The 22,804-nt window shown below is 30.1% G+C and overlaps 1 protein-coding gene across 1 annotated transcript in view; it reads right to left on the bottom strand.

The window, feature by feature from the left end:
* Positions 1-22,804, bottom strand: part of Dhc98D (Dynein heavy chain at 89D) — a 165,170-nt gene that overhangs the window by 44,175 nt on the left and 98,191 nt on the right. The window contains exons 40-47 of the mRNA XM_065498228.1: positions 19,395-19,505; positions 11,659-11,802; positions 11,206-11,346; positions 10,582-11,130; positions 10,422-10,514; positions 7,953-8,113; positions 6,930-7,257; positions 1,792-1,980 (exon numbers count right to left, since the gene is read on the bottom strand). Of these exons, the coding sequence (XP_065354300.1) occupies positions 1,792-1,980; positions 6,930-7,257; positions 7,953-8,113; positions 10,422-10,514; positions 10,582-11,130; positions 11,206-11,346; positions 11,659-11,802; positions 19,395-19,505 (1,716 nt within the window). The remainder of the gene's footprint in view (positions 1-1,791; positions 1,981-6,929; positions 7,258-7,952; positions 8,114-10,421; positions 10,515-10,581; positions 11,131-11,205; positions 11,347-11,658; positions 11,803-19,394; positions 19,506-22,804) is intronic.

The following is a 22,804-nucleotide window of genomic DNA, read 5'->3' as shown; positions in this document are numbered from 1 at the left end:
TTTTGACTTTTTTTGCAAAATCAAAAACTTTGTTGACTTTTTTTTTTCAAAATGGACCCTTTTTTAATCTTTTTTTTTAGGTCAAACAAAAGCTTAGATATTATCCTTGAAGACCCTTTTGGTCGCTTAGTGGGATGCGAGTGGGATATCTATCAAAATAAATATTTTTTAACTCAAGACTTACAATTTTTGACTTTTTTTTGCAAATACGATTTTTTTTCCAAATGGGCCCTTTTTTTAAAATTTTTTTTGTAGTCAAAAGAAAGCTTAGGTCCATTCCTTTAAGATATTTTTAGTCCCTTAGTGGGATGCGAGTGGGATATCTATCAAAATAAATATTTTGTAACGCAAGACATACAATTTTTTAATTTTTTTTTGCAAAATCAAAATTTTTTTCCAATATGGGCCCTTTTTTAATTTTTTTTTTGCTCAAAAGAAAGCCTAGGTCCATTCCTTTAAGATATTTTTAGTCCCTTAGTGGGATGCGAGTGGGATATCTATCAAAATAAATATTTTGTAACAATTTTTTAATTTTTTTTTGCAAAATCGAATTTTTTTTCCAATATGGGACTTTTTTTTAAAATTTTTTTTTGCTCAAAAGAAAGCTTAGGTCTTTTCCTTTAAGACCTATTTTGTCACTTAGGAAGATGTGAGTAGGATATCTATTAAAATAAAAATGTTGTAACTCAAGACATTCAATTATTGACTTTTTTTTTGCAAATTCGAATTTTTTTTCAAAATGGGCCCTTTTTTAAAAATTTTTTTTTAGTCAAAAGAAAGCTTAGGTCCATTCCTTTAAGATATTTTAGGTCCCTTAGTGGGATACGAGTGGGATATCTATCAAAATAAATATTTTGTAACTCAAGATATACAATTTTTGATTTTTTGGCAAAATCAAAAACTTTTTTGACTTTTTTTTAAAATGGGCCCTTTTTGTAATTTTTTTTTTTTGCTATAAAGAAAGCTTAGGCCTATTCCTTTAAGATGGTTTTGATCGCTTAGTGGGATGCGAGTGGGATATATATCAAAATAAATGGTTTGTAACTCAAGACATACAATTTTTGTGTTAAAACATTTATTTTGATAGATATCCCACTCGCATCCCACTAAGGGACTAAAAATATCTTAAAGGAATGGACCTAAGCTTTCTTTTGACTACAAAAAAAAAATTTTAAAAAAAAGTCAAAAAAGTTTTTGATTTCGGAAAAAAAATATTAAAAATTTTTTATTTTTTTTTTTAAATATTTTTTTTCGAAAGATCGAAGAAATAGCTATCTATACTATTTGGGACACATTTTGCTAAGAACAATAGGTAATAAGTTACATGGATAAGAAAAAACCCCTGTTTGACCAAATTGTCAAAATTTTACCCCCTATAACTCAGAGAGTTCTCGACCGATGTTGTTGAAAAATTGTGTCTGAGTTACTATCCAATAGAGCTAACCTTGGTGCAAATTTCATCCCGATCGGAAGACATCGATTTCAAAAGTTGGTTCACTTGACATGAAATGCCCCATATATAAGTTATTAAACACAAAAACCGCGTTCAATAGATACGCCATCTGTTGTAAATCTCGCATTTTTAAGTTATACATCCAATATTATTTCCCATATTCATGGTTTATAAAACAAAATTTTTATGGACATTTTATTTTGTAAACCTTTTTTTCTTCAATTTCCGCTTTCGGACACAACAAATAGTAAAATCTTGCAGGCAAAATAAATAATTTTCCTCTTTTACTACTTTTTAGAGCCAATTTTCGTGCATTTTGTTGAAGTTTAATAACTTACCGTTTCCGAAATTAGACGATCGCAAATAATGCGTGTAAATTCATTACGCCATACACGTACCAAAGCTCGAAGATCTTTAAAATAATTTGAATGTATAAGTAGCATACCGGCAAAAATCCGAGACAGATCCTTCAAATTGAATATGTAGTGGAATTTCGATGGTGTAGGAGGTAATTCCACAATCACAATCTAAATAAAAGAAGAAAACAAATTTTGACTAAGTATTTTCGATAAATACATGACTACAGTTGAGTTTATGTATGTATTGTATTATTGATCAGTATAATGCTGCCATCCTGTAAAGGTTTTTCCATTCGATAATTTCATATATTACTGATGCAATAGCCTTAGTAGCTGGTGATGGGCTTTTTTTTATAATATATATTTTTATAATATATATAAATAAATAATTCCGTTCTTAATCGAAATTTTATTATTATTATTCCAAAGTCAACAAAATTTAGTTATTCAAAGACACCCAAACATGTCGAATAGCTTTTATTTGAATTGTACTTAAATACATAAGTACATGTGTTTGTTTTTATCTCTGATGTGCAATGAAGTGCAACTATATTTTATTGTCAACGATTGTTAAAAACATCATAAAGAAACATTTTCTCTATAACCGACAAAATATAGCCAGTCAGCCAACAAACGACCACAATGCTTTATATTTAGGGGTTTTCAAAATATCACTTGTAGTACCTTCGAAAAACATTTATCTCGTTTATACACACAATGATAGTTCTACTTATAATAAATAAATACGTACATACATACTTATAATAAATGCAAATACAGTGTTTCACAAAAGATTTCGTCAGGATTTATATACAATAAAACTGAACAATCAACTTTTGAAGTTTGAATTTTAAAAATATTGTAATCTTCATCTGATCCATATCCGTATAATCGTATAAATCTATAACAATCTATGCGCGACTATTTTTGTATACTGCTGTATTTAAAATTTTTCTATTTACGTGTAAGTGAGCACATAATGTATGTTTTTATTACTATACAAGCCAACGGCCATAGAGTAAACATATAGAAGAGAAGGAGTGAGAAATTTCAATGAAAACTATTTAACACCATTTTTTCTCTATTCACACATATTGGTGATACCAAAATACATGGCAATATACTCTCATGAATTAGGTTTTTGACAACAGACTTAGGTTTTCGGCTCTCAGTTACCTATCCAGTTGTCATCTATGCCAACGGCATTCAAGTATAAATTTATTAAAGTAGTTTTTCTTCCTGCCTTTTACACACTTTTTTCTTTTTTTGAATTTCTTGGAATTACTTGAGATGTCACAAGTATTTTGAAAGTCCTTCCTTTCGTTATTATACATAAACACATCCATACATACATACATATGTACGAAATATACCGACGTATCAGGGTTGGCAAACATGGTACAATCGTACTTTTTTTTTTGTAGATTTTAGTGTCAGTTGGTACCATGGTATTACTACGAGTCATTTGGTACAATTTCAAAATAGTCCAATTTTGTATTCACATATATGGCATCATCTAATGTCTTCGCTAATGTTTACTTATTTTGTTATATTGATTTGAAACATACAGTTTTTAAAAGAATTTTTATAGATACATTTTATTTATCAGGAAGTTAAATTGTAATTTTTGTAATAGTACAAGCTAAGGATTCGATTTTATTAAATTTAGACGAATTATAAAACAGTGGGAGCCTCTTAATTATTATTATTTCACATTAAACTAAAAATTAAAGCTTTACATTTCTTTCATCGGTATTTAAAAAGTTAACATTTATATTTAAAAGTTAACCTTTATATTTCTTCAATACATTAAAATAATAAATGCATTCTGAAGATGCACAAATACATTTATTTTTACCAATGTTAACTTTTTATTTCGGCAATAAAAAGTGAAGAAAGTATGGTCAAAACCGACCATAATTTATATTCGTGAGTGATTTTCGGAAATGGGCCTTATATGGTGCCTTATATGGTTGAGTGATTTATGTCTATATGACAATTATATATGTTGATTTTTGTGTTTATACCAACATTTTTAAGAGATTTATGCACGTTAAAGTGATTTTCGGAAGCTGGTCTATATGGGAGCTATGACTAATTACACTCTGCTACAAAATATCATTTTTTGTCAGAACTTGAAAAGCGACCTAATGGGAGATGTAGGCCTAGGTGTTTTTTTCTATGAAAACCTATTTTTTTGCACAGTGTTTTAAAGACAATTTTATATAGACAAAAATGACACATTACTTGTTCGAAAAAATTACCTTGTAAATTAAAAATTGTACACATATTTTTTTTGTACAGTTTTTTGTTTTTCTTATTTATATGCACTGGGGGAGAAAATACAAAAAAATGTGTTAATTAAAAGTTGAATAACTTTTACAATTTTCATCTGATTTGAATAATTAAAACCCTGTTTTGTTAAAAACTAAATTTCCTTTATACATATAATCTACGAAAAGCGACTAAAATCAAAAATGTTGATAAATTTTGTTTTTCTTTTAGATATTCTTAACAAAAACCATACTTATAAGTTACAAATGTATCAAAAAATGCACGTCATTTTAAAGCGTAATCAGTTTTATTTCCAAACCAACTAAAAAATTTAAAATCGGACAAAAACTGACTGAGTTACAGGTCGATAAGTAGACGAACATCGTTGAAATGTTGTTTTTCAACTTTTTTTTCATCGTAGTACCGTGTTATGGACCGATCGTAACACAATTTAGTGACATGAATTTTCTATATATAAAACTTATTTGGAGCGGAATTTGTGGAATTTTGGGAGGACATTTGTATGGGGGCTAGGTGAAATAATGAACCGATTTCAATAGGCTCCTTTCTCCGAAAAATCCAGCCAAACGGATAGGCATCATTTAATCGACTCAGAAAGTGATTCTAAGTCGATCGGTATACTAAGGGGGTGGTGTAGGGTATAAATAGTGATATAAATTATTGTGATATATTTAAAAACTTTTTCGAAAATAATATTCCTACATGTATTTCAACAAGATATAATAAGTGAGAGTGATATATTCGGCTGTGCCGAATCTTGTATACCCACCATCAATATATGACAATAAAATATTTTTCTGGTCGTAGGGTAAATTATGGACAGTACAATTTCATCACGATATTAATTATTATAAGACAATTGATAAGACTATTGTTGCCATACTTTAAAGTATAATTTCAGAGTACTTAGAACGAATTTGTGAAACATTATTTTATCAGGATTGCTGGAGCTATGTGGAATCATGGACCGATATTGCACATTTGCAATACCAATTTCAGCCAGCTAGCTTCTTTCGTTTATCGTGTTTTCAACAGACAGGCATACGGATGTATATCTATCCGTAGTAGCCCAAGAAAGTCTACATACAGGAAAAATTATTGTGTTACTTTAATTTAAAGCAGTTTTTTTTGTTTTTTATGAGATATACATTTAGTAATGCATGTCTTATGTGGAGTTTAGCAAAAAAAAAATCAAATCACGCCCAAAAGTTCATTGTTATTATAGTAATTGATTCTGAGTAAAATAACGAAAAATTTATTCTCGGTCACGCCTACTATTGGGTGGGCGGGGATATTAAGTTTCATAATATTTTGAACATTAAAGCCCAAAAAACCAAAAAAAAATTCGTTATTTGACTCAGAATCAATAATTCTAATAACGGTGAAATTTTGGACGTGATAAGAAATGCTGCTGCACCCGAATTAAGTGATGTTGATTTAATTTTTTTTAATATGAATTTATTTTTTTAACAAATATATTTCATTACTTTTAACTTACAACGAAAGAAATTTAATTAGAATTCCTGTATGTAGACTTTATTGGGCTACTGTAGCTAGATCGTCTCAAACTTTCATTAGGTTTTTTGTGGGTCTGCGATGTGTTACAAACGGTAAGACAAAATCAATATACCTCCCATCTTTTCTGATAGTGGGTATAAAAAGGTGTATGTACTTAATTTATATAGTTGATACAAAATCCAAAATGTTATTTTCCATCCCTGGGACGTACATACATATAAACATTTATATTTACATAAGATGGTGTGCAATCGAACAATTTTTTAAATATAAAAATTAAAATGAAAAGAAAGTTTTATGATCTACTCCAACAAGCTATTTTCTATGCACTTAGTTTATTTTTGTTCGTTATCATGAAATTTATACTCAAACTATAAGAATATTTTTTATATGTACATATATGCAGAAATGTTTGTATGTATGAATCCATTTCCTATGAGGAAGGCAAGTACTTTTATTTGGCTTTGAATAATTTTCGATTGTAAAATAAACGATTTGGCAAAGATTATGAAAAATTGATGCGATTTGCATATGCAAATTGTTTGCCATAAATTTTCTACTCAACTCAATAACAACAAGCCGACACAAGACGGATAAATGGCGTAAATACAATTTCTTTTACATGATCATAATAAAATTACTCAATGTGTATTATGCGAGGGTTATACCAAAAGTCTTTACCGTATATTTTTATTAGTTTTTTATTATTTCACAACAATACGTTACACACGATGGAATTGTTAAGATTTTTACGATTGAAGTCAGATTGCAAAATTTAATTACACTGTACAACACCAAAAAAAATTACAAGGTCAGACCAATAAATTTTGATAGATGATACAAAAAAAAGACACGTGTATCTGCGTATTGAAAGTTTACATCTTAATTTCATTTGAGGGGGGGTTACAGTTTCCCAACTCTGGCACATTCTTATTGTTAATCGGCATAAGAAACGATGTGATCCTCACCTTTTAAGTATAAAAAAACCCATGCCTTGAGTATTTAGAGCGTTAACATATTCTGACCTTGTAATTTTGGAAAAAAATTGATTTTGTTGTATAGTGTTATCAGTCTGAACAATAATACCTTCAGACTGATAATTAAACTTTAAAGTTTAATTATTTAGTTTCCTATTTGAAATCCTGATTTTAATTCCTTACCAAATAATCCTTCAATAGAATGTTTAGGGTCTAATTATTAACATAGGAAATTCTCCAAAAAATATAGTATTATATTCATTAACTCAATTCAAATAATTCAAAAAAATACAGATAAATAGTTTAATAATTAAATAGAAAACCAACCTTGAAAAGCCGTAAAGTCATTTGGACGATTACATCAGCCATGGGTATTAGTTTTGGATTGAATGCTTCACCGTATTGGAGGTGACCTTTGAAAATTGATATATAAATTTGTAGGAGCGACTCGTCGTTGGGAAAAATAATATTGTAAACAGAGAACATTGATATGAATCGTGGATCAACTTCATTCCGTCCACCACCTGCACAACCCATGGCGCCATAGAATGTCATATCTTTAAATTTCTTCCAATTTAGATCCTTATCGCGATCGTACATGCCACCACGTTCAAAGAAAAGTTTCAACAAAGCAATTGGCTGTTGGGTCCCATAACTGAAATTGTTAAAAATAAAAGAATATATGAAAATTTTACCTAATTTCTTGTGAAAAATCTGTTGTTTTTAATGAATGAAATGAATGATCTGGTATTTTATGACAAAACAGTTTGTTTGCTATGAACTCATTCTATTGGTGAGAATTCACCATTGTGATGATTGTCTCTTTCAGCCTGGGCAAGTTTTTGTTAAAATTTACGTCCAATATGTTTTTTTTAGAATAGTTGAAGAATCTAATTATTTTCGAATGACTAGTTTTATTTAAGTCAGCGAAATTCAGAATGCAAACAATAACACAGATATACAAAAGTGAACGATAAAATATGCAGGTTCTCATGTATCAATTTTAGAACTATATGGACTCCATATAGAAAACAGAATTTCTGTTTGAGAAACATGTATTTATTCACTATATGTGATATAATACCAAACTTGTTAAATTTTATTACGTTAAATTTAATGTAACCGAATTGTACTGCTATTACTTTCGTCTGTGAGAATGTGATTAATTTTTCTTCGTACTTTTTTAAGCGTCGATTTAATCTTAATATTTATGACACAATTCTTAAATTGTTCTGAAACGAATAAATATCCCGCACGTGCAATTGCATATTTTCGGTTTCCCTGCAAATGCATCTATACGTACATAAGTGTATGATTAGTTTTTTGTTTAGTTGTGGCTTTAAAACTTACTCATCAACCTGTGGCATATTCATATCATCAACGAAACAAGCAATCTTCTTTCCCATTGGTGGTCCGAATGTGTCTTTTGTACGTTTTTCAACAGCAGCCTCTAGGGTACGTTGAACATCTAAGGATGAGGTTCTCGACGAAAAATTAATATTCAATATAATCTGGAAGTGTGAGGAAAAATATTGAAATATTAATAATACGTAAATGCATATGTGTACTCAATATTCTGATAAAATCTCTATTTTTCTCAAAGTTTATCTTAAACTCTAGTTGTGAAAAATATTAAAATTTTGATGTGAGTATGAAAAAAGTATGTTTTTTTTTTCTTTAAATTGATAATTGATGAGAACTAAATATGATAATGGCATAATATGATAATGGCATAACCGCGGCTGAATGTCGGCAATAACTCGATGAATATTGGCTTCCAAGTGCTCGATCGTTTCTGGTTTATCTACATAAACTTTAAATATCCCCATAGAAAATAATCTAATGGCGTCACATGACCGAGGTGGCCAGTCAAGATGTCCTTTTCTTGAAATTATTCGTTAGCCAAATGTTTCTCCAAGTATATTTATTGTATCGCTCGTTGTGGGACATGTGGAACCATTCCGCTGATACATACATATCTGCAATACTAATGTCTTCCAATTGATGCACGAGCCAGTTTGTAAGCTTTTCTATGTACTGCTCACCGTTAAACTGTAGCGTTCTGACCACCGTTCTGTGTGAAGACATATGACCAATGATTCCGCCGGAGTTTTCTGGATGTAATGGTGTTTCGACAATGGCAATCGGTCCTAATGCGGCAATTATATTTATTGACTTAGATATTTATGGAAACACCATTTAGCTTCAAGAATTACTAATAATAAACTTTTAAATCGAATAAACGTGCACCCTACTTCAGTAAATGTTCGAAATAGTGATTTTTTTAAACAAATTTCTAAGTTTTTCCATTGAGTTTTTAATATTTCTTCACAAATTACAATAATAAATATTATTGGAATAGATCTGCTATTGTGCGTTCGATTCGATCTGGGCGCGTTCGATTTCGGCCAGAGACTCTGACTGTATCTGTAGACAAGCGAATAAAACGAATAATGCGAATAAGAGATTTTAACTTGTTCGAATAATTCGATCACACGTTTGAAATTAATCGAATTATTGGAATAAATAATTTTTTTTTAAAAAAGGAAAGAATGAAGTTTTGATGTCGGATTTTTAATATTTTATTGTTAAAGAAAAACAAAGTTAGCAATTCAAGTATTGATAATGTTAAAAAACATTCGAAAACAAAGTCCATCATTAAATTTTCAACAGAAATATTCTGATCAGATGAACTCCCGAACAATCTACAAAACAATTCACCCTTTAGTTTCCGTTTTGGAGCTATGCTTTAAAAAATTTGAGTTAGTTGGACATGATCCTGAATTCAAATACAATATAAACGTATTAAGAACTTTTTTATGTCGTTCATTAATTCGGGTTTTAAATTGAGTAACTAATTCTTTAGTAAATTAATTATTCACTATTTCTAAATTATTTATAACAAATTGTATTATACATCAAGCTCTATCAACGTTGCTGAATCTTTGCTTAATAAAGTGGTCTTGGCGAATTACACAATAAAGGCAATCTGTCCAAAGTTTGATATCATTGTCAGTGAACGTGGCTAATTTGAAGTCAGGGAGTGCATGATTGACGCATTTACAAAGATGTTCAACGATGTTTAAAATCATGTGTAAGACGAACTTTCTATGCTTTTCTTGCAACAAAACGTTAGTTTGCAATATTTGTGTTTATCATTCGATTTATTAAATATTTTGCAACACTTACGTACGCGGTTAATAACAACACTTATATACATATATTTTAAGATAATGGCCTTCATCTATTTCAATGTAATCATTATAAATGTCATCCTCAATATCACTTTCTACGACCGTTTCAAAATCACATTCTCCATCACATTCAACCCCACTTTAATCTAAGTTAATATTTTGATTATTAATTGCGATTCTTCTAATATATCGCCAGCTAAATAACAAATATTTTATTCCGTACCTTTTATTTTCATTGGTTCAATGCCTAAGTTAAAGATTTGTTTTTAGAATTGTAAATTCTTGCAGTAATATTTATATATTTATAGAAGGAGCTATCGGAACACTCATCTACAGTGATCGAAAGTCCCTTTGTCTTTAGTTATTTGTCGAATTTCAGAAACAATACAATTTTTGTGAGTCATTATTACTTATTTAAATTTGAAATTATGAAAAATTTTAAGCAATTTAGTAAATTTAAATATATATGAACATTTATTCGTTTTATTCGATTATTCTACATCAAATTGTTCGAATTATTCGTTATTCGAAAATGGAAATTTTTAAATTGTTCGAATAATTATTCGTAAGAAATTATTCGATTAATCGAACGATTAGTCGAATGAATACCCAAGTAGTTACTTACATTGGCGTCTTTATTGAGATTCCGTAGATATTGTGATATGATTGCAGTTTTTGAGGTTCCAGCTTCACCCACTAACAATACAGGTCGTTTAATCTGTGTAAAGATGTGGAAACTCAATGAGCTTTTAGTTAATAAATACACTTTGAAAAGACTTGCTTACACAACTGTTAAGTTTTAATATACTGACAGTTCGGGTACTATCTACAGTTGGTACTAAGATTTCACTAAATTTCATATTTGGATCATGGACATACTGTGGTACGACCCACTCCCAAGCCATCCAGCAAGAAGTGTGACGATCATAAAAATATTCGTATAATGTTGGTTTACAGGTAGGCAACTGCCCTCCAGATGCCGGTGTATCTTTGGCATCCTGTACACAGGGAAAACCAGAAATCCGTTTTATAAACTCATCGAATACATCTCGATCATGTTCAACTAAACAAGCACCCAGTGATGAATAAATGCATTGTATGAAACAACATTCCAGTGTATCAGTGTCATATTGAACTGGAGGTGGTGCTGCGAATGCCAAATCATCCTGTTTTTCGAAGGGTGGCAATAAGGCATCATACATATTACAGAATTGTGCAACCATATTCAACTCGGTCTGCGTAATGACAGTTTTAAGTGGATTTCCTTGGGATGTGCCGTCTAAACCTTCATGTATGAATGCAATCGCCTGTGCTATAATCTTTTCAAACATGTCCTACAAAAGCAATGTGAAATATTAGTAACAGAAAATTATGAACATGCTACTTATTACAAAAGTTGTTTTACTTACCTGCAGCAATTCTCTTTGTGCTTCGGGTCTTGTTAATATCCACCGTTGCCAATACGGACTGTAGCGTAAATTTTTCGGATCTACAAACACCATACCAGCTCTAGATACTGTAGCAGGCGATGCGTAATTTAAATTGCCAACCTACGATTGCAATACAATTTAAGTAAACATTTTCATTTAGATACTTCTGCAACTTTAATATAAACAGCACACATGTGTTTACATTTGTAATTGTGCAAATAACTTGGAGAGATTATGAAACTCTAACGACTTTGTGAAAAAGTGAAAAGTGTGGAGGCAGCCATTGTTGCACCGATAATATGTATACACAACATTTTCATTATATTGTTTCTTGAGAGTGTGACACCGTATCTTCATGCTGCTCTGCTTAACACATTGCAATAACGCACAAGACTACGACACTACTGATTTGTATCTTGTATTCGAACTTACCTCAAACAGGAGAGCACAGTAGTTTTCCAATCTAATCCGTTCACCATTTGCTAATGTCAACAGCTTATTATCATCCATAACTGAGTTCATGTTTTCAATCCAAAGCGCATCAACGTCTCCATCAAAACAGACATAGCGGCGTTCCTGTGGGGATGCATTAAAATGATTGTATGTATTAGTTTTCCTTTTACGTTTTTATTTTCAAAACCACAGATGATGATGTATTACTTAAGGTAGGGTCACACATGGCAAATATTCGACGAAAAAGACGTAACCAAATAAAATATATTTGAATTATTTTATTTATTTCAAACACTCCTTTTACTTAGGACAATTCAAAATAAAATTTTTGTTTGACTTTAAAAAATATTTGTAATAAAGAAAGTGGTTACGTTTTTTTTGGTTACGTTATTTGCATTGCATTGCTAAACGTGTTAGTTGTCTATGTTTGTATAAGGCACTGACTGATTTTTTAAATATTTATAGAGAGTGAAGAATTTGAAATTAGTAGATAGTATTTAACATTTAAAACAGCTTTCTGCATGCCCTTGATTGCCATCGAAAACTATCGTTGCTTGTGAGGAAGCTTCTCAACGTGTTGTTTAACAAACATATGAGAGAACATAAATGATGCACTCAAAAAGTTATGATTATGCATCAATATCATTACAGCAATGCACTTTGACTTTGTAATTGGGGGCGGCGATGTTTGCATCGTGAGCACATTCATACGCAACCTTACCCATGCACGGAATAGGAATATTGGGTTTGTGTGTAGGAGGGAGTGTGTGTTTGCTGTGTGAGAAAATGGCTGAAAGGGTGGCAGTGGCATGCTTATCAAAATAGAAAATTATGAAATTGATGTCAATGTTGTTTTTTGCCTGCTGCTGCACGCTGATGTCGATTGGGATTAAGTCTGTTTCCACTACTGGTTTTATAGTTTATGTAAGCTGGGAAATTAGATGAAGAGGGTGGAAAAACACAACAATTCTCTCCTGGGATCTTCGCGTTAAAGGTTTCAACGCATCGTTGCTGGTTGATAGTGTCGTAACAATGTTGCCATGATGATGGCCTCTACACCTGAATGATTTTCACTTCTGGGTATGGGAATATACATTAGTATGCATATACATACATATACTTTTCTATGTGTAAGTATTTAGGTATCTATCCCAGCAGTTTTCACTGCAGTCACTGACCCAAACTAGTGATTTTAGCTACCATTTTGCGGGTGCCACTTGTTACATATATGATTCAAACTACTCAACGTATTGGATTCACATAAAGTTTCACTTTACGACAGTACCTGTAGTAAGTAAGTAAAATACCAAATAGATAAACATTCTAAGGTTGTCAAAAGATAAAGATTTCTTTTGCAAACTAGATACATAGCATATGGTATAATACATTTTTACTCGCCCATATTCATAAACAAATTTAAACCTAAACAATGTTTTAAAACAAATTTTGATTTTAAAACATTGTTTAAATTTAAAAATTGCTTATGAATAAGGCCTTTTAATTAAATACGATAGACTGACCCTAGATTACTTGACATAAGTAAAATAACTAGCACAGATTACACAGATATGAATCAGCTAGTTCCATCAATATGGCAATAGAAAATAAACAAAAGAAAATGTAAAAATAGTTGTGGTTTGGAAAGAGGCACAACATATATCACTGCAGTACAAAATAAAAGTTTAAAGTGACTACACTCTAGATTAATTAGAGTCCTAAATGTGGCAACTGACTTCACGATAGACTGCTCTCTGCACTACCAAGTGTATATACTAGGGTGGCCCTTAATAAACGAAAGTTGGATTTTGGCCATTCTCACCCCCCAGTTTGGTGAACATTAGTAAAACAATCATCCTGAAAAAATTTTAGGTAAATCGGTTGGGGTTAAGACGTGCCGCAAGCCCTCTGAAGTTTTGAGAAAAAATTCATTTTTTTCAGTTTTTGTAAAAATTTTGCCATTAAAAAATTACTTTTGTAATTCAATTTAAAAGAATCGAAATGTGTACGTAATTGTCGTTCTAATGAGACATAAAAAACAGAAATCGGTTAAAAAATTTTAAAGTTATTAAAAATTCGCCAGGCCATTAACGTGTCTCAGGCCACTAGAACAAGAAATGTTGGAACAAAATTAACATATTTTGAGAAATATTAAAATAAAAGCTCATTTTTACTTAAAATATGTCCATATTTACTTGTATATGAGTTTTTGTCTTCGTAGGATACCGTTAACCTATTCTTAGGTATGAACAAAAAAAATTAATTTTTTTAACGGCAGTTTCAAAACTCCATTTTCAAATTTTTAAAAATTTTGTTAAACAAATTTCAGAATTTTTTGATCATCTCATTGGGATTTATTAAGAGTATAATAGGGAATTAAATCGTGAAAAAATTATGAAAATATCTCTTATAGTTTTTCCGTACCTGCGATTTAAATTTTGAAATTTTCGAGAAAAACCAATTATTTGGCAATTTTTAGGCCAATGAGCTCTATTTTCTTACTCTTATGAATTTTAAGCAAAACTTAATTAGAATATTATAGTCCAGATAATTCTAAATATACCCTGAAACTTTTACTAAAATCAAAAAACGTTAACCCTTAAATCGTGAAGGTCAAAGGTCAAATTTTTCAATATTTGGAATTTCTCTTGGAAAGATTTTGAAATGTTCGAAATGTTGTATATTTTTGGGCCGATTTTGATGAAATTTAACAAAAATATAACACAAAGCCTAGTATTTACAAAAGCAGCAGAAAAATTAAAATTAACCCTATATAGCACTTGGTGTTAAAATGACCCCAAACTTCTAAAACCATAAAAAATTATGATTTTAAAAGTTTGGTGTCATTTTAACCCCAAGTGCCATTAAGCGTTAATTTCCATTCTTGTGCTGTTATTATAAACCCTAGAGTTTATGTTATATTTTTGTTAAATTTCATCAAAATCGGCCCAAAAATATACAACATTTCGATCATTTCGAAATCTTTCCAAGAGAAATTCCAAATATTGAAAAATTTGACCTTTGACCTTCACGATTTAAGGGTTAACGTTTTTTGATTTTAGTAAAAGTTTCAGAGTATATTTAGAATTATCTGGACTATAATATTCTAATTAAGTTTTGCTTAAAATTCATAAGAGTAAGAAAATAGAGCTCATTGGCCTAAAAATTGCCAAATAATTGGTTTTTCTCGAAAATTTCAAAATTTAAATCGCAGGTACGGAAAAACTATAAGAGATATTTTCATAATTTTTTCACATTTTTATTCCCTATTATACTCTTAATAAATCCCAATGAGATGATCAAAAAATTCTGAAATTTGTTTAACAAAATTTTTAAAAATTTGAAAATGGAGTTTTGAAACTGCCGTTAAAAAAATTAAATTTTTTTGTTCATACCTAAGAATAGGTTAACGGTATCCTACGAAGACAAAAACTCATATACAAGTAAATATGGACATATTTTAAGTAAAAATGAGCTTTTATTTTAATATTTCTCAAAATATGTTAATTTTGTTCCTACATTTCATGTTCTAGTGGCCTGAGACACGTTAATGGCCTGGCGAATTTTTAATAACTTTAACATTTTTTGACCGATTTCTGTTCTGTTTTATGTCTCATTAGAACGACAATTACGTACACATTTCGATTCTTTTAAATTAAATTACAAAAGTAATTTTTTAATGGCAAAATTTTTACAAAAACTGAAAAAAATGCATTTTTTCCCCTTGTAAATGCATCTCAAAACTTCAGAGGGCTTGCGGCACGTCTTAACCCCAACCGATTTACCTAAAATTTTTTCAGGATGATTTTTTTGCTAATGTTCACCAAACTGGAGGGTGAGAATGGCCAAAATCCAACTTTCGTTTATTAAGGGCCACCCTAGTATATACGCTTCGAATGTCCCAAAATATATAAATTGGAGTCAATCAAGTGATCAGGCATTAGTGAAACGACTGTAAGGGATACATGAACTACCATTAAAACTGCTGGGATGTAGATGAGTTGGAATTTATTAGTTGTACACACTAACACACATAAACTAAGTGACAAAACTTTCACTTGATATGATGTGTTGTTTGGTCTAAACGAACAAAAAAAAATAAAATAAACACGAAGGTTGAAGGTTTATCTCTTACTGAGGAATAATATTCCAGTAGTTTGTTGGTTTCTTTGACACTAATTAAGACAGTAAACGGAGTTGAAATATGGAAATAGCAATATCGAGTTTTTAGCATCTCATAAATTGTATCTGTGATTATAATTACAATATATACATTAGAGTTCATTTATGACCAAGTCACTTCATTTGTTTTTCGGGTATCATAATTTTTCTGAAGATTTTTGCGTAAATAAAAATAATGACGTCCTTATTTTTGGATTGAATATATTGCCACAATATTCTGCCACAAAAATTAATACAATTGATGTTTTTTGAATCCTTAAAAATAGTTTCAAAAACCCACAACAGGGGGCGCAAATCTTATAAAAAAATAAAAACAACAATTTTAGATTTTTAAAACATGCACTTATAAAAAGGCATTTTAAGCTTAGCAAAAAGGTACCAACATTTCCTTTCTATTATAACCCCTTAAAATGTTATTAAAATGCATTAAAAATGTTTTTTAAGGCAAACTAAGGAGTGAGATCGAAAAATTCTTAACACACGTTTTTCATTACATTTTTTAACCCAAGTATTATTTGAATTTTTTTTTGATCAAGTTACCTTTGAAAAACATGTCAGTTATTATGTGTAATGTCAATTATATTAATTTTTTTGTTAATCTGATTAAAATGAGTGACCAGAAAAAAGTGCGTACTGAAATTATTAAATATTTTCAACAAAACCCAACTTGGTCTTACAAAAAGTTGGCCAAGCATACAAAGGTCTGCCGTCAAACTGTTTCCAATGTTATTAAACAGTACCGGGAGAACTTGTCAGTTGATAGAAAACCTGGTTCAGGTAGAAGGAATGGTCCACATGATGTTTCTAAAGCCAAAAAAATAGAACGCATTTTCAAAAGAGCTCCCAACACATCCGGTAGGAAAGCAGCCCGGTTAGCTCAGTGCTCGGACTATTTGGTACGAAAAGTTAAAGCTAATGCAGGTTTAAAAACATACAAGGCTCAAAAAGTTCCTGACAGGAACGCTACTAAAAATTTAGAGGCCAAAAACAGAGCACGGAAATTGAAGTCAAGTTTTATAAAAAAATATTCTTGCTGCATAATGGATGACGAAACGTATGTTCTGGCAGATTTTTCGCAACTTCCAGGTCAAAAATTTTATGTTGCTGATGCTCGAGGGAATGTTGAAGAAAAGTTTAGGACCCAAAAGCAGACAAAATTTCCCAGAAAGTTCTTGGTATGGCAAGCAATATGCAGTTGCGGCAAAAGAAGCCACTCATTTGTTACAACGGGCTCTATAAATACCGAAATTTACATCAAGGAATGTTTACAAAAAAGGCTGCTTCCATTCATAAGACTTCATAATGTGTCCACTTATTTTTGGCCTGACTTGGCATCCTGTCACTATGGCAAACAAGCCCTTGAGTGGTACAAGAACAATAATGTGGTATTTGTACCAAGAGAGGCAAATCCTCCAAACTGCCCGGAGCTAAGGCCAGTGGAGAGATATTGGGCTCTTGTTAAAAGAGAATTGAAGAGTACAAAAAAGGTGTCCAAAAGTGTGGTAGATTTTAAACGGAGATTGACTACATGTTCGAGCAAAGTGACAGAAAGCACTATAAAAACGTTAATGGAAGGGTTTCCGAAAAAGGTTCAAAATTTCATCACTAGTGATTAAAACTATAAAAATAATTTTTTTTGTAAATTGTAATAATAATTTCAATCAAATAAAAAAAAAATTAAAGCTGTAAGTTTAGTGGTTTCTTTTTTATAAACATATATGTATGTTAAGAATTTTTCGATCTCACTCCTTAATAAAAAATTTCTAAACTTTTTTTTAACAATTATTAAATATTAAAACTATTATTATTTGCAACTATTTTTAAGGATTCAAAAACCATCAATTGTATTAATTTTTGATGCAGAATCGACTGGTAAACTCAGATTTGCAATATATTCAACAGTTTTTGCTGAAAAATGTGCTGAAAATGAGCGTCTTTAGGTGCGTTGAACCACCACTGGTTCCTCTAAAGAGCGTCAACTCAAAATTTTCCAATTTTCACTTTTTGCAAGAAATCGATATGCAGTGGTCATTAAAGTGTCCCTTAGAATTAAATTTTTTGAAATGTTGACACTGTACCCCGTGAAAACTTTCGTAATGACTAAAATACCAAAAAATCGTGAAGGTCAGAGGTAAAATTTTTCAATATTTGGAATTTCTAATGGAAAGATAGCGAAATGTTATATATTTTTGGGACGATTTTGATGAAACTTAAGAAAAATATAACATGAAGTCTAGTATTTAAAATAACAGCACAAAAATGGAAACTAACATTTAAGAGCACTTGGTGTCAAAATGACTGTGTTTTTCGTGATTTTAAAAGTTCAGGGTCATTTGGACCCAAATGCTCTTAAGGGTTAATTTCCATTTTTGTACTGTTATTGTAAATACTGGACTTCATGTTATATTTTCCTTAAGTTTCATCAAAATCGGCCCAAAAATATATAACATTTCGCTATCTTTCCATTAGAAATTCCAAATATTGAAAAATTTTACATTTGACCTTCACGATTTAAGTGTTAACGTTTTCCGATTTTAGGAAAACTTTCAGACTATATTTAGAAATACCTGAACTATAATATTCTGAACAGATTTTACTTAAAATTAATAACAGTAATGAAATTGGGCCCAAAATATGAACCAAAAATTTGTTTTTCTCAAAAATCGCAAAACTTATATCGCATGTACGGAAAAACTATAGGAGGTATTGACATAATTTTTTAACATTTTTATTCCCTATTGTGTTGTCAATAAATCCCCATGTGATGATCAAAAAATTCTGAAATTTGTTTAACAAAATTTTTAAAAATTTGAAATTGGAGTTTTGAAACTGTCGTTAAAAAAAATATTTTTTTTTGGTTATACCTGCGAATAGGTTAACGGTATTCTACGAAGACAAAAACTCATATACAAGTAAATATGGATATATTTTAAGTAAAAATGAGCTTTTGTTTTAATATTTCTCAAAATATGTTAATTTTGTTCCTACATGTCTTGTTCTAGTGGCCTGAGATAATGGCCTGGCGGTTTTTTAATAACTTTAAATTTTTTTAACCAATTTATGTCTTTTATATATTATTAGAACGACAATTATGAACACATTTCGATTCTTTTAAATTAAGTTGCAAAAATAATTACTTAATTGCAAAATTTTTTAAAAAAACTGAAAAAAATGCATTTTTTTCCCTTGTAAATGCACCTCAAAACTAAATCGAAAGTCGGCACGGGTTGCCCTTCTTAGAACAAGCTAAAAATTTTTTTATTGAAAAAAAAAATAGTTTGTTGCTTCTACTGAACGTTTTAAAATTTTGAGTTGACGCTCTTTAGAGGAACCAGTGCGATATTATTTTTTGTATTTTTGCTTGACAATTCGGTGTCGTCTATACTCTATTCGATTTCTCACAGCATTGGTGTGCATATTTACTTAATTAATTGTATGTACATTAGATCTGCCAAATAAGACCCATCCAAAGCAAATCTTGTTTTAATGGGCCGTAGATAATATGTTAATTAAATTTGTTTATTTATAATACATACATCATGGTCCAATGGTCTATTCATTTCTCGAAATATGTTTGAGAATAACCCATCAACCCAATCACGCGTGTCTGGATCAAGATAACCATACAATTCAATGACGGAACATGCCTGCAAATATATGTAATAAATATTAGTAGAATTATGTAATAAAGAAAATAGTTTTGTGGTAAAAATTTATGAAATTATACAGATCATCAACGTTACTGCTGTGCAACTAAGTGGCAATTTGCCCCCTTTTTGGTTGCTTTGGCACTTGTTAAATTTTACCACACATTTCAAATTATGATTATTTATTTGAATTACAAAGTTCAAAACATTTTAGCCTAAAAATAATTACTAATAAATAATATTTACGCAATAATCTGATATATATCTATACTGATAAGACAACAACTAATTAAAATGTTGTTTTAAATTGTTCTAAAAGAAAAACAAGTAAGAAAGTATGATCGGTCAGGCCCCACCATATCATACCCTACACTAAGTAAAAGAGCAAAAACATTTTTCTTTTAAAATTTCAATAATTTATATTTTTGAGTGATTTTCGGAAGTGGGCCTTATATGGGGGCTGTGACCAATTATGGACCGATCACCATGAAATTAGGTCGTGTGATTTATGTCTAAATTAAAGTTAACTATGTTGAATTTTGTGTGTATACCAACGTTTTTAAGCGACTTATGCACGTTAAAGTGATTTTCGGAAGCGGGTCTATATGGGAGCTATGACTAATTATGGACCGATTGTAACAAAATTTGGTGACATGATTTTGTGTATATAAAACTTATTTGGAGCGGAATTTGTGGTGATACATATATAAATTAAACATTTATGACCGATAAAGTCCAATTTCGGGAGGACATTTTTATGGGGGCTAGGTGAAATAATGGACCGATTTCAGCCAGTTTCAATAGGCTTGGTCCTTAAGCAGAAAAATAATATGCACCAAAGTTAATCGAAATATCTTCAAAATTGCGACCTGTACTCTGCGCACAAGGTTTACATGGACAGCCAGCCAGCCTCACTCAGAAAGTGATTCTAAGTCGATCGATATACTTTAAGGTGGTTGTTAGACTAATATTTTTTAGCGTTGCAAACATCTGCACAAACGCATTATACTCTCCCCACTGTGGTGGTGTAGGGTATAATAAATGTAATATTGAGAAGAACTAGCTACAAAAATTACTAATTATACATTTTTAAATCGATATATGTACATGTGCAGCCTATTTTTGGCAGTGGTAAAAATTAGTGATCTTTTATTGACATAAATCTAACTTTATCATTAAACAAAAAAATTTAAATAGCCATATTTAGAAAAATTAAATGGATCGCAAGATAAAACTAGAATCAAGAACCAAGTTTCTAAGACGATATATTTATGTCCGTCTGTCTGTTGAAAACACGATAGGGCCCAAACCAAAGGAGCTAGTAGCTGTAATTTTCCACAAATACTATATATTTATAAGGCTTGTTTGGTATTGTAAATGAGCAATATCGGCCCATGATTTCACCTACCCCCCATACAAATGTCCTCTGTTTGAGAAATTATAAATATGTTGATTATGTTATGTAATTACTTTACTTATTACTTATATGTAAAATATAAGTGGATTTATGAAAAATTATATAATATTTTTTTCCGAAAAATTTAATTAAACAAGTAAGAGAGTTATATTATATACCCATCACCAAATTATACTAAAAAATAATTTTTTAAAATATTTTTATTTATGAAAAATTATTTTTTTTTAAATTGTTTTTAATTTTTTTTTCCAAATTATAATATCTAGCATCAAAATATTTTCAATTTTATGTTTATAATATAGAGAATAGACATAGAGTGGGAACTCCCCTATTAAAGACCAAACTCAGTTGTCAGAAACCTAAGTGGAGAGAATGTATTAGTAGATAAAACTATATGAAAATAAAAACAACACTAGTATGTGTGATTATTTTAAGTAGCTTTTTTGTTTGAGTTTTTTTCTAGTTTCCGCTCTCCTTTAACGTTTGTGTTTTGTCGCTTATGGTAATTTGTATTCTGATTTTGTGATATGCCTTTTTATAAGGTTTTTGTATCACTGATCACAATGGTGTAATTATTTTGTTCAAAATTCCAACTCCTTTTACAGCAAAAACAGCTGCATATTTTTAAAATCATACATATTCATTTGATACTTCATGAAAAAGAAAAAAGTAATATAAAAAATAAGCTTTATTTCACACTATTGACTTAAGGTAGAGTTACATATGGCAAATATTTGCTCAAAAAAGCGTAACCACTTTGTTTACTCTTACAATTGTTTTGTAAGATCAAACAACATCAAATAAAATAAAACTAAATTTTTTGTTTTGAATCATTCAAAGTAAATTAAGTTTTTGAAATAAATAAATAAAAGAATTCAAATATATTTTATTTAGTGGTAACGTCTTTTTCGTCAAATAGTGTGATATAAACATTATTTTATTTTAGTATTAAATATGTTTTGTTGTCTTAAATGTTCATATAGACATCATATTTATCATAGTTGGGGGTAGTGCTCTTAATGTTGATTTAAATCAGCATTGTACTATCACTCAATAAAATTCCACAAAATTTAGTTTACAATATTTTTATCAGCTTTGTGATAATGCTTATTTCTTAACTAGCTCTAAAAAAATTGTGATAGTGATTTTTTCACTATCACTAAACGAAGATTTAGTGCAAAAATCTGCACTACAATTAATTAGTGCAAAATTTTAACCTGCAATCCAAAAAAAGCTGCATTAGATATACTTCACAAAATTTTCAAAAATGTGTGGTCATGAAATAGTTGAATCCAAATTTTTTTTGTTGTTTTTAATGAAGTTTTGAATTAGTGCACAGAAATAAACTTGAACCATTTTGAACTTAAATATTTAGTGCACAATTTGAAGTTGCACTCAAATTAGTAAACTGATGGTTGCATTTTTTTAAACCAACTAATTTAATTTTGAGTGCTAAATCTTTTAACTCACTATCACTAATGTTTAGTGATGATTGCACTAATTTTTCACTATCACTAAGTATTAGTGCAAACTGCAAAATTAGTGCACTACCCCAATCCCATCTATGATATTTATAAAACCGTGAAAGTTAGAGTTCCAAAAAAGTGGTCGTTGTACAAGTTTTATAAGGTACATTAATTGTGAAAAAACCTTTGTTTGTTTAGAAAATATTAAGCCACAAATTAAAAAAAACAACTTTTTGTCATATAAGGCTTTCTAGTATTTTCAAAAATTTTTCTATGACATCATCAAGTCAGATTGGAAATTTATTCAGCCGTTTTGTGGAGTGGAGTTTTTTTGTGTGTTTCACAAAGTCAAGATATTTGAAACGAACCCTAATATACTATATACAAACTTAAGCAATATTGCAACGAATATTGTA

This window comes from Calliphora vicina, chromosome 1 (genome assembly GCF_958450345.1).
Source record: "Calliphora vicina chromosome 1, idCalVici1.1, whole genome shotgun sequence".
Classification (NCBI taxonomy): domain Eukaryota; kingdom Metazoa; phylum Arthropoda; class Insecta; order Diptera; family Calliphoridae; genus Calliphora; species Calliphora vicina.
Note: the sequence above shows the minus strand (reverse complement) of the source record. Positions and strands in the feature narration are given on the sequence as shown.